This window comes from Podarcis tiliguerta (assembly GCF_965153285.1).
Source record: "Podarcis tiliguerta genome assembly, chromosome: 12".
Taxonomy (NCBI): Eukaryota; Metazoa; Chordata; class Lepidosauria; order Squamata; family Lacertidae; genus Podarcis; species Podarcis tiliguerta.
The window spans coordinates 48,278,468-48,291,536 of NC_139545.1; the positions used below are offsets into that span (position 1 = coordinate 48,278,468).

General features: G+C 44.0%; 1 protein-coding gene across 6 annotated transcripts in view; it reads right to left on the reverse strand.

Moving 5' to 3' along the window:
• Positions 1-13,069, reverse strand: part of DPP6 (dipeptidyl peptidase like 6) — a 486,229-nt gene that overhangs the window by 154,737 nt on the left and 318,423 nt on the right. For all 6 annotated transcript variants that reach the window (XM_083406243.1, XM_083406245.1, XM_083406242.1 and 3 more), the window contains exon 2: positions 1,346-1,460. In XM_083406243.1, the coding sequence (XP_083262369.1) occupies positions 1,346-1,460 (115 nt within the window). The remainder of the gene's footprint in view (positions 1-1,345; positions 1,461-13,069) is intronic.

The window sequence follows — 13,069 nt, forward strand, 5'->3', positions numbered from 1 at the left end:
TGTAGCCCTGCAGATGTCAATGGGCCACAGTTCTCATGTCTGGGGCTAACATCTGAAGAGCCACAGGTTCCCTGCCTGGAATGTTTTTCCAGTTAGGGCAGACACTACTTTTGCATGGAACAACTCTGAAGACATGTCATCAGATTAGATCGTTCTTCATTCTGTTTCCCCTTCCTTTCCCCCCACTCCTTGAGTGTTAGAACAAAGAATATTCTCTTCCCCCTCTCCCATGAAATCTCTATGCTATTTTTCTGCCTTGTTCTGCTTTTGATCTTAGGTTTAAAATGGTATTTTTCTAGCATTAAAGAAAATTATTTGTTGGCAAATGGTTATCTCCACAGCCTTTCTCTTACATACAGCAGAAAATTGTGGTCTCATGGGATCACCCAGCCTAACCTTCTTGCCTTTTTCACTTAACTTTCCAGGGAAGAACATCTTTGCTAGGGACTTACTTGAGCTGAATGAGTTAATTTATCAATGTAGCTGAAGTCTGATAAGGGCATCACTCTTTCTTTTCCTGACAAAGCACCTATGCCTCCAACCTAGGGAAGAGGGACAACTGTCAACCTGAGGGCCACATTCTATTCTTGGCAACCTTATGGAGGCCGCATGCAAGCGGTTGGCAGAGTCAACATCAAAAGTTGGCAGATAATGAATGTGCATTTTACCTTCGTACAGTATGCTGGTTTGTACACATCCACCCACCTACCTCTCTCTAGCCTCCATTCAGGCAAGAAAGAGGCATTATCAGAGTTGAAGGACACATTCCAACCAGGCAAAAATACTCAAGGAGGGCTCATGAGAGATGTGGTCTTGGGAAAGGGTAAGGGTGTGCGTAATGCCCCAACAAGCAGACAGAGAGGTGCAGAAGGTTGCATTTGATCCCTGGGTTTGATGTTCCTCAACTAACATCTGCTTGAGAGACAGCAACTCAAGAAGAAAACTTCATCCCTTGAATTTCTCTCTGCCATGTAGCTGTTGGGTAGCCGCCTTTCTTCTGGGCAGTGCATAATGCGTTCTCTTAGAGAAATAATTGAGCAAGGAAGCCCCTAAACACAGCAGCTCTTTCTTACCGTCTAGAGGGCCCTCCTGCCCCAGTAAGACCATTAAATCCTAGTCTAAAATTACCTAACTGCATCACTGTTCCATGTTCGGTATCATTAAAAAACACAGCGAAGCACACCCCTGCTTTCAAGATTAAAAGAGCGGGGGAGAGATTTTCTCCATCTGATTGATCTATCCGTCAAGTTCAGTTTAATCAGGCCCCTGCCTTTTTAAAATGCATTTCCAAAGACACTGAAATTACAACAACAGCAGCAACTAAAACTAAAGGTTATATAAATACCTGGTGTCAGCAAGATAACTGAAGTGACAATCAAGGAGCAGATAACCAGAATAACAAGTAACGCAATTGCAATTCCTTTCCAGTTCCTTTGTGGAGGATTGCTCCCCACCAGCTCCTGCAAACAGCAAAAGAAAAAAGGGAACGGTTAAGCAGAGGCCATGAGCAACAAACGCACCCAAACACGATATAAGGTGAATTTAGTCAATTAGCAATTAGGTTCAGTAGCCATAGGGGCAGCTGTAAGCTTGCTTGTTGCAGATGCAAAGATATATTTGCGTAAGTAACTAGTAGAGCAAGGCAGTATGGGACAAACCAAATTGCAATAATAAGAGATTTGGTGATTTTAACCATTGGTGGTTCAAATCTGCTGTACAAGGACCAGCAAGCAGGGGCTTTGGACCACCTGTCTGCCATTCACTGAGCTGCGCTGATGTCACAATGAGACTTTAGTTTTATGGAAAATAGTTTAGGATCCACTTACATAGTACCTCATCCCTCCATCTTGGAGAACCCCTTATTGCAAGGGTGAGGATCCTGTGGCCCTCCAGAGGTTGTTGAACTACAGTTCCCATCAACCCCAGTCAGTGTGGCAAGTGGTCAGTGATAGGAGATGAAGTCCAACAACATTGAAAACAGGCTTCCTCAACCTTGGCCCTCCAGATGTTTTGAGACTACAACTCCCATCATCCCTGACCACTGGTCCTGCTAGCTAGAGATCATGGGGGTTGTAGGCCAAAAACACCTGGAGGGCCGAGGTTGAGGAAGCCTGATTTAGAGGACCAAAAGCACCACATCCTTCTTGCTTAGCTCCATTCCAGCATGTTGGATAGCCAGCATAATAGAGGCCCCCATTATTTATACTATCTCCTACTCTGTTGCTTTGGTTTGGGTGGCTGGCAGCAGAGGAAGATATTGAAAAAAGCAAGCAATTTTCTGAAAAAGGAAAATAGGAGGAAGAATGAGTTGGGAAATTTCATACTTTTTTTTTAAAAAAAAGAAACCCTTAAAGCAACAAAATTAAGGGGAAATGATCAGCAACATGCATTTATATATGCAAATTCTATGCACTGTGGTAAAGGCATTTTGAAAATTGTAATAGATTCACCCTTCCCCTACCCTTGAGAGGCAAAGAACAACCACTATCTTAATCTCGCAGCAAAGGGCATGGAGATTTAGTGATTTCCCTAATGCGTGCCAATGTTAGCCAAAGAGTCAGGAAAACAATGTGGGTTTTGTTATCTCTGTTCACAGCCAACCCTTCTTTTCACATTAAAAAACAACAACCCAATAGAGGTCAAAAAGGAGAGGGAATCAGAGAGGCAGCTGGTGCCAATGTGAGTAGGCTGCCAAAGCCTAAATCAACTTCTCAAATAATCAAAAAACCCTTTAGACCCAAATGCATGCATGCTGTTGTTTTTGGTTCTTTAAAACCAGCAGAAAATCTAAAAGAGAAGGGCAGAAACTATTAGATGCAGCGACTCCTTCCAGCCAGGGACAAGGGCAATGTTGCAGCCCCGTGATCAAGAGAGGGCAATGCTTAATCAGCTGTGAGTTGGCTCACCTGCATTAATGGTTGCCTATTACTGAGACATCAAAGAGGGTGGTTAGCGTGACTTTCAGGACAAACTGAAGAAAAATAGGCAATCCAAGTGAGATCTGAACAACCCTTTTGACTGTGACTGCTACACAATGAGACAGCAACGCCAGATCTAACACAGCTTCAGTAGCGTGTGACCCTGAAATTCTGGATCCCCTCCAAACAGACGCCAAAGTTTTGTGCCATTTTGTGCCATGAACCCCGTGTTTTGTGTTGCCCCCCAAGTTATTGATGCAGCAAACCGGGGTCACAAGTTAATGCCCCAAAGTCCAATCTTGTTTGATAAGACTCCAGACTGTTGCCAAAGTTTTGTGTTAGTTTTGTGCCACAAACCTCACGTTTTGTGTCACCCCCCAACTAAGTAATTGACAAACGGAGCCATAGGTGTAGCCCCAAACCCAACAATGCCCAATTGGCTCCAAACTGGTGCCAGGGTTTTGTGCTAGTTTTATCCCTATTTGGTTTTTATTGAATCAAAGGCGATCCAACACATTTTAGTGCTATGAAAATAATAATAATAATAATAATAATAATAATAATAATATCCAGAGGGCAATGGCACTGTCTCCCCAGTGGTAATAAAAATACAACAACCAACTAAGTAATTGTAATTTTCTACATTTAGGGGGGAAACTTTCAACATGCGGAATGGTAGGCCTCATTTAATGTGAGGTAATTGACATTAGGCAGAATAGCTAGCATTTTTGTTACAAGGCCATGAAATAAATACAAAAAAATTCTGGACTCAGGAGCGCTTCATTTTATGTACTCAGAAGAACAAGGAACAGGAAACACACCTGGGCCCAAGAAGGTAACCAGCATTTGCGAACCTGACTTTGGGAGCTAGAGGACTAATAGCCTCTGATTTACACAGCCACATTCCTTATAAGGAGAGAACTGCGCACGGTGCATCATTTGTAGTCATGTGCAAGGTTTCCAGAATGAACAGTGGTGAGTGGGGCCCATTAGGACTGATATGGCAGAAGGCAAGGAGCCCAACAGCAGGGGGCACTAGAGGCAAGTACTTCTAGTTTTGTCCCCCTCCTCCCCCACTCTGCTGAGCTCTACGAGGACAACACTGAGACCGATGAGGGGGAAGCTGTCAGGCAGGGCCATCACCCCCTTGGCCTGGTTCTAAGTACTGTAGGAAGGAAGACAGTTGTGGGCTGGCTGGAGGCAAACTCAGCTTGGTGGGCCAGTGCCCTAATGAACCACCCTCCACTGAAATTGAAAGGGGGAAGAAGTGGGCGGATCAGGACCTTCAAATGGAGGCAGTTGAGTTCAACCCTTTTCTACCCACTGGAAGGAAGAGGGAAGCTCCAGTTAGCACTAATGGGAGTTTGCCTGCCCTGGGCTAAGAGTATCTGAAGGGTATTTTTATATATATAGAAAATCTAAATGCCATTTGTGTAGAAAAGGGTTAAAACCCACCAGCTGTAACATGCTGTGGACCTTATCCCACCCTTACCTGATATTTATCATTTTCAAAACAGGCACTCAACTACAGGTGATAGCATTTAGCTTCACGGGTAGTTTCTTCCTGATATTCAACTTGAGTTAAGAAATTCATCTGGATATCTCAGAGTAGCCTAGATCATCACAATAGCAGCAGTAGAAACAGAAATAGTGATACTATACTAAGCACCTAACACTATAATTCAGTGCTTAAAAAACAACCAGCCTTGATAGACATTATTACTATTATTATTTTAAGGGGGGGGACCTCACAGGGTGCATGAAGTAATATTAAATGTACATCTAGTTTACATATAAATCTAGAAATCCATGCTGTTATTCTTAAATAAGTCTTGCAGAAGCCAGATCGATGCTCAGTAATATATTTGTTTGGGGGGGGGGGAGTCTTGGGGAAAAGATTATAATCAAGCTCTGCTAAGAAATATTTGGCTGAGCTGCTTTAAACTGCACAGCTCAGATTATTTTTCCATCCGCCCTATGTGAATGCTGAAAAGATACACCATAAATCCCCCTTTTTATGTTCTATGGGCCATTTGCCATGGGTGGAGATGGTAACAGCACATTATAAAACCAACAGTGCATATATCTGGAGCTGGAGTCTAATCATTTCTGCTTCCTGTAGGAACATCCTAGAAGGTAGGGAAGGATGCTTAAAATAATTTCCATGACTCAAGAATTCTTTCGAAGATTTATGGCTTCCATCTCAATTTCATGATTACCACTGGTTAATTCATTATATCATGCCCTCATCCACTCTCCAACTTCTTGAGAAGTGATGTGCCCCTCCCTCATTAGGGATTCTTTGATCTAGGTTAAATAAGTCCAGCAATAATTCAATTCTGGCCTCCTTTCAAACATCTAGGGAGCATTGATGGTTCATTGATGGTTCCATCATGGAGTGTATAGGAGGGAACTGTTTCTTTGGAAAGCCGGCCACCTTGGTTTACATAGAACCACAGAATTGTAAAAGGTTCCCATCATAAACATCTCTAAAAATTTCTAGCATTGCCTACTTTCCAATCTGTAAAATGTCCATGTTGGGGAAATCTATAGAAGATAAGGGTATCCATGGATACTCATCGTGATGGTTACATTGCCTCCAGGCTCAGTTGCAGGGAATCATGAACAGGAAACAGGCACTGCAATGTGTCTCTGAATACCAATCACTGAGGAACACGAATAGCGAGAGAGCCGTTGTACCCATGTGCTGCTTGCAAGCTTCACAGAGGCATCTGGCTGGGCACTGTGAGAACAGAATGCTGGATCTGATAGCCCTTTGTTCTGACCCAGCAGGGCTCTTAATGTAAGGTTACCAGATTTTTTTCAAAGAATCCGGGGACACTTTTTTTAAAAAAGAGAGTAAAAAAAAGTTATTGAAAAAAGTTGTGGTTTTTTATTAAAAAAATAAAGAAATAATATCTTCTCTTCAGTGGTCTCCTCTGTCACATGGCCTTCCTCTAGGCCCTGGCCTGCTTTCTTGGAGCGCTAGCCGCCGTGGAGTAGGCTCGGGTTGGGCCTGGGCTCAGCCATGTGTCCTTGCCGTCCTGGTGCTCTCCTACCTCTCCTCCTCAGCGGCGGCAGCGGTGCGGCAAGGTCGGGGCTCCCCTCTTTTTTCTCCTTCCTCTTTCTCTCTCTTCCTTCTCCTTTCCTCCTTCTCCCTGTGTCGGCTCTGGGGTTTTCCTGGCCCCGGAGCGCTGCTGGGCAGTTGGCCGGGTGGCCAGGTGCTCTCGCTCCTGACTCGATTTGGGTCGCAGGGGGAGGGTGTCGGTGGTTCCTCCAGTTGACGTGCCAGGCGTCTCCGGTTCCCCCTTGGCAGTGGCGGCAGCAGCAGTCTCGCCAGCCTGGTAGCGCAGTTGGCTATGGCTGGTTTCAGGAGCTGCTCGCTGCTGTGGCACCCACCATTTTGCTTCACCTGAAGTCCCTATATGATGTGTCGTGTGCCGTTGAACCAATGACGCAGCATTCATTCCCTACTAATAAATCTACAACACTTACAATATAAATCCAGGGACATTAAATGAAATCCGGGGACATACCGGGGATGGATTTTGTCCGGGGACAGATTTGTAAATCCGGGGAGTGTCCCCAGGAAGCGGGGACATCTGGTAACCATATCTTAATGGCTCTTTACACTCATGCAGCATTTGGATCTCACAGCTGGGGCTGCTCAGGTCAGACTTGAAGGAGCTTAGCATGCTCTCCATGCACTTCAGGACTGCAGCACAAGCCACGAACTGCACACACAGTGAGTGCAAGGTTGGTATGGCATGGTGGAGATTATTTATAGACTGCTTTTTAGCCCAAAGTGACAAATGGCACTGCTCCCCTTGTAAATCTCTCCTTGACAGATGCATAGTGCTGCTGCTTTGAATATCGCCGCAGGTCCACACACCCATTTTCAAGGCCTGCTGCATCGGAGCATCTTCCAAGTGGGCGTCACCCGAGAAGAAATAATCAGAAGTCTGGTCCATCTCCCCCAGGTTCCTCCCACTGGCCCTAAGGTGGGCCTTTGGTCTGATCTGGAAGGATGCTTTGTAGTAGCAGTCAGTGGGACAGGGTGAGGTTTTGCTGCTTACTTGGTTTCCCAGTGCTGGAGTTTCTGCTGGTTACTGAGAGGGAGAGTGGTAGGGAAGGAGAGAGGCAGAGTGTGGGGCAGTTTAAGTACAGTGGTGCAGCCACACCAACGTTCCCGGTGTTGCCCCCACACCCCACCGACCTCCCCTCCACCTCCACCCTCTTCCTCTTGGTAACCAGCAGATATTCTGGTATTGGGAAGACACACCAGCCCAATCCAATCTCACTGCTGACTGCTGACTACTACTGTTCCTATGTAAAATTTAGAGCACAAAATATTCCCCTTACATGCGAATCAGGAGGCACAATCAGAAGTACTACCTTCCTGCCTGAAAAAGATTTTTCATCAGAATGGAAAAATGAAGTACTTAGACACTCTTTGGGGAAACAAGTGAAATAACCAAATACCAGCATTCAGGTAGATTTTTGCTAGTAATTTCTACAGGACATCTCAGTGCATTAAAGGACTTGTTAATACTTCTTTGTTGTACTTTATTTATTTATTGGTAAGAAAATTGAGTTGCTGGTACTCATATCTTGCTGGGAGTGCCGGGAGTGCCAGGACAAAATGGCTGCCATCGGCAGCAAACAAAGAAGAGGGGCCAGCTTTTTTCATTTTCTCCTGACCTCAGGCCCATGGGGTAGCTTTGTTTTGCTTGATTTCCAAGGCCACACCATGTACATTGTGGATGACAGGAGTATGAATCTGGGTTTCTCGCATCCAAGCTGAACGCTACAACACCCCCTACAACGTACGACCCTTAAAATAAAAGTTACAAGTTAATAAATTTCTCTGCCACAGCTGCACTAAGGGGAACTGAGAACCTGAGGGTAATTGGGTTCATGGCCGCAAATAAAGTATTTATAGGTGGCCTGATTTAAAGGCATTCAAAGTCAGTGGAAGTTTCCTGGGCACTGTGACAAGCTGTGAGATTTTATAAAATATATTAAAATGGACGATTCCAAGGCTCGATATTCTTACAAATCTGTTGTGCCTAGGGCACTTCTAATGTATTTGTTTGAGAGCTGATCTGGATCTTGGGCTTCATTTGTAAAGAAGTTTCTAGTCCTCACATATATGGGGGGCAATTATGGAGAATAGTGGTAGCAAGCAGGGAAATGCAGATGTTTAGGCCCAGGAATGAGAAAGCCAACAAAAGGGACCCCATTGTTATTTTTCTTTACAATGTACTTCATGGCTCATCAATGCAGCACCTATAGGTGCACATGCAGTCAATAGATACATTCCCTGACACCCATCTTAAAACCCACTTGCACTGCCCACTCCATGCTGAAGTGGGGTTTAAACGGAGCCTTCTCTTGGAGGGTTTGTGTCTGTCATTTGCAGAAGTGCCCAGGACCCCAAAAGCTTGGCAACCCTTAATGTGGGCAGTTACACTCTGCTCCTGGTTGATCTAACTCTGACTGACCTGGTCCAGCCTTCTGCAGGGTCTCACCTGGCCAGACCAGAGTAGAGTGTTATAATCTGGAACAGAATTTAAGAAAGGGTCTTTCCAGCCCAAGTCCCCGCATAGAAAATCTGTTTGTGAGACCAAGCATGATATAATTTCCAACGTTGCTGTCATGTTCAGTTGTCACTTTGCTGTCACTTCTAACATCTCACCAGGAAGAAATTTGTCACACTTGTTAGTTATGCAGATTTAGGACCGCTTCGAAACAGCTGGCTAGCAAAAGTTTTGTAGCAGGCTAAACGCTTCAAGAACTCAGCCCTCCCCAACCTTGGGTGAAGGTCATTAAAAAAAACTGTGCCAAAGATCACTGGGTTCGTAGTGGATAGCTCAATGAAAACATCGACCCAGAATGCAGCAGCAGTGAAAAAGCTGGATTCCATGCTAGGGATCATTAGGAAAGGAATAAAAAATTGACAATATTTGCAATGCCTTTAGACAAATCTAAAATGTGACCACATTTGGAATACAGAGAATAATTCTAGTTGCAGAAAAGGGTCATCATAACTCGTAAGAGGCTAGAAAAGCACCCCAAGAGGAAAGGTTGCTAAGTCTGGGACTTTTAGGGTGGGTGGGGTGAAATACGTAAGTGGGGTGGACATGAAAGAAATGCAAAACAAAAAACAAACACCCACCTATGTGTGGAGAAAATGGAAAGGGAAAAGCTTTGGAATAACCAGCCTTATATTACCAACATGCTTAAGTCTAATTAATACATGAAGGAGTTAATATCATAAAATAAGCTGTACTGCCAGACTTAGCTATGCCCACTTCCCTTACCTTGGGAGAAAATGGGTAATCAAACTTATTGTTTCCCCAGTCTACATGAGAAGCTCGATATGTGAAGAGGTTTGAGCTGGTTGCTCCAGCTCAGACTGCATGGCTCTCACAAGCCACACTTGAGTTCCTATTCCAATAATTTAGGAACTTTCACCAGTGTAACTAAGCCAAGCATTACTGCCTGTGTAACTTTTTCTGAATGCCGTATGGAAAAGCACATGAACCTTGCCTTTTGAGAGTTTGCAAGTAAACCATAACTTATCAAACATGCGGTCTTTTTATATGCTGGGGAAGAGGAAAACTTTGGAACTCACTTTAAAGGGCATATTTTAAAGGTCTATCAGCCTATCTTTCCATGCTTCACTTGTGCTGCATATTATTGACTTTAAATCTCTGCTGGAGTTCTCTCTTGGCATCCAGGAATTCTCCTTTATGTACCTATATTTTTCCTTGGACCAACAGAAGTTCCCCCCTACTGGAATCTGTTGCGGCAAGATGTGGCGATGGCCACCAATTTAAGGGATTAGACAACTTCATGGAGACTAAGGATAATAATGGCTACAAAATATATTCAGCACGCCCCTGAATGCTAGTTGCTGGGGAGTTCAGAGAGTGCTTTGGTCCTCATGTTCTGCTTGTGAGCTTCCCAGAGGTATCTGTCTGGTCACTGCAAAAAAGGAAGTTGTGGACCTGGACAGAACTTGGGTCTGATTCAGCCAGACTCTTGATAGATAGGCTTTCTGGGGAGTGGGGCGCAAATAGTGAGACTTAACCACGGGGAAGAGCTGTCAGAATTTATTGACTGCATCTAATTATACAAAACCTAAAGAAAGAAGGGCTAATTCCCCACCTTCTAATTTCAAGGAACCCACTTTGCTTTTATTATCAACGACACTGGAGTCCACACTGTTACTAATCCGAGGAAAAAAGCCCACACACAAATTGGGTGTGCAAAGTTTCAGCCCTTAACAAAGCATCAGCAACACATATATAATGAGCAAGTGATCCTCTTAGACACTTGCTTTGTACTTTGTGTAATGCTGAATAATTAAAGCGAGGCCTAAATGGCCTTTGCGTATTAATCGAAACTGCGTTAAATCTTGCTGCACAGCTTCTCCGCTTTCTTTGTTGTTTGACTCATTTTCTCCTGCTTACATAATAGCTTCAAATTGGCCCAGAATTTGATGTGTAAAACAACCAGTTTCAAAGCTTGAGCACAGCTCTGTTACATCCATATGTAGCACTTTTTGAAGAAGAAGAGAAGAAAAAGAGGAAGTCAGATTTGTACCACATTACCCAACCTGCTCAGGTGTTAACTCCCTTCTGTCTGCATCACTTTCTAATACAGAGCCAGAAGCCTGTATTTTAATGTGATAGTGCCTGTTATCTGGATCCAAGATGGCACAGTTTCTGAATGTGAAAAGGATGGTCGGATGGATGGAGTCTGGAACCCTTCCAGTGCAGGAGGCTGTCAGTGAAATCATTACTGGCATGTTTATCTCCAACCAGCCAAAAAACTGTCACCTAGATGACCATAGGATACATCTCCAGCCAACTTCAGACAAATGCTCTCCAATCACTGCTTCAATTTGCCCTTTAAATCATCTTGAAAATAAACAAAACATGCAGCTAAAACACACCTATTACCTATGACTAACCTCTCTCATTCCTTTTTAAACTTTTATTTTTTTTTCAAAGAATCATATTTATATGCATATTAGTATCTGATCTCTGTTTAATATGGAATGTGGTTGCTGCTCTGCGAAGCATAAGATTGGGCCACAAATCAGTGATTCTCAAAGTCTTTGAGGGGCTTATGGGTGATTTGTGTGTTGCTCATTGAAAGCAAGTGTTGGGGGCAAAACCTCTGAAACAACAGCTAGATAAGTTTAACTCCCATTTCTGCAAATTTATTTATTTGTTAAATTTCAACATAAACACCTATTTTCAACTACTGAGTTCTCAAAACAGTTTGCAACATATAATGATGATGATGATGATGATGATAATGTATTTTCCCCCCATAGTATAACAAACAACAAATATATATTTTGTATGCAGTTTGGTATTTAAAAAACAACAACCCAAAAAACAACAACTGAGCAGCACAATGGAAAATTTGGAGAAACATTAGATTTTTTACTGATTTTTAAAATCTTTTCTGTATTTTATTTATTGTACACTGCTTAGAGACGCTTGTAGCTAAACAGTATATAAACTGTTTAAAGAAATAAGTGGGTCAGGTCAGTTTTTATCAGAATTTGCAAAGAACAAAGCCCTCAAGCTTCTTGCTAAGAAGTCAACTTAGTACAGAGTATTAACAAACCTCTGATGTATTCAAAGGATTTATGTAGGGGAAATATTTAATGAACATCATTTGCATATCAAAACCAGTTAAAAAAACTAGCAATCCACTAGCAATCCCATGGAAAGAAAAATGAATTAAAAACAGAGGGTCTACCTTTGGCACATCCGAGTGCTACTTCTGCTGCAGGTAAACTTGGCTGCACTGTTGTATGACTTGGCTGTCATATAAACATATACCGTATTTTTCCGTCTATAAGATGCCCCCATGTATAAGACACTCCCTATTTTTGGGGACTCCAATTTAAGAAAATGGGGGAGACGCCCCTCGTGTACAAGACGCCCCCAAATTTTGGACACTATTTTTAAAGGAAAAAAACCTAGTCTTATAGATGGAAAAATACAGTAAGCATCCGTAACATTCCTTACATTTGTCCCAGTGAGGAGCAGCTACAGGTCATGCTGCAAATGGTAAGAAAAGATCTAAAATGGAGGGTTTTCAAACACTATCACAGCAAAACCCTTAATTCAAAAAAAGCAGCTGGACTTCCGCAACGATAACTAACAACCTGGCCCTTATCTCTACGGTGCACCACCTGCAGGACATATAGATCAGAGCTTTAGATTCCACACATGCACACAAACACCCCACTGGGCATTTTGCTTTAGCGTAGCTGTGATGCACGTAAACCTCTCTCCCCCCCCCCTCCAAGCACTGGTGCACATTTGCGCTGGCAAAGTTCTTCTGCCCAGAATCGGACACTACTTTTGCTCGTTCCTTCACTGCAAGTAGCTCAACGGCAGGCATAGGACAGAGGGCTGTAAATGACTGGCTGGTAAATGGCCGCCTCTTGGTTTTCTGACCTAGATTTAGGCACATCGAAGGAAGTGAGGAACATCAGTGCTCCCTGGAGCCACAGATGGCCTGAAAAATAATAAACAACCAAACAGGACCTGCAGTGCAGAGTGCTCCTGCTCACTGCCAGCCACACCCTTTTTCAGGATACACTACTGAGGAGTAGCCTGTGCATAAGGTGAGGAGAAGCCATTTGCCTCAGGCAGCGGATCCAGCCCTCTACCAACCTCACTGCTGCTTGTGCCATGCCCTTGCTGCCGCCGCTGTGTTGTGAGGGTAAAAAAAGGTAAGGGGGCAAAGGACCCCTGGACAGTTAAGTCCAGTCAAAGGCAGCTATGGGGTTGCGGCGCTCATCTCACTTTCAGGCCGAGGGAGCCGGCGTTTGTCCTCAGACAGCTTTCTGGGTCATGTGGCCAGCATGACTAAACCGCTTCTGGCGCAACGGGACACCGTGACAGAAACCAGAGTGCACGAAAACGCCGTTTACCTTCCTGCCACAGTGGGACCTATTTATCTACTTGCACTAGTGTGCTTTCGAACTGCTAAGTTGGCAGGAGCTGGGACAGAGCAATGGGAGCTCACCCTATTGTGGGGATTCAAACCGCCGACCTTCTGATCGGCAAGCCCAAGAGGCTCAGTGGTTTAGACCACAGTGCCACCAACATCCT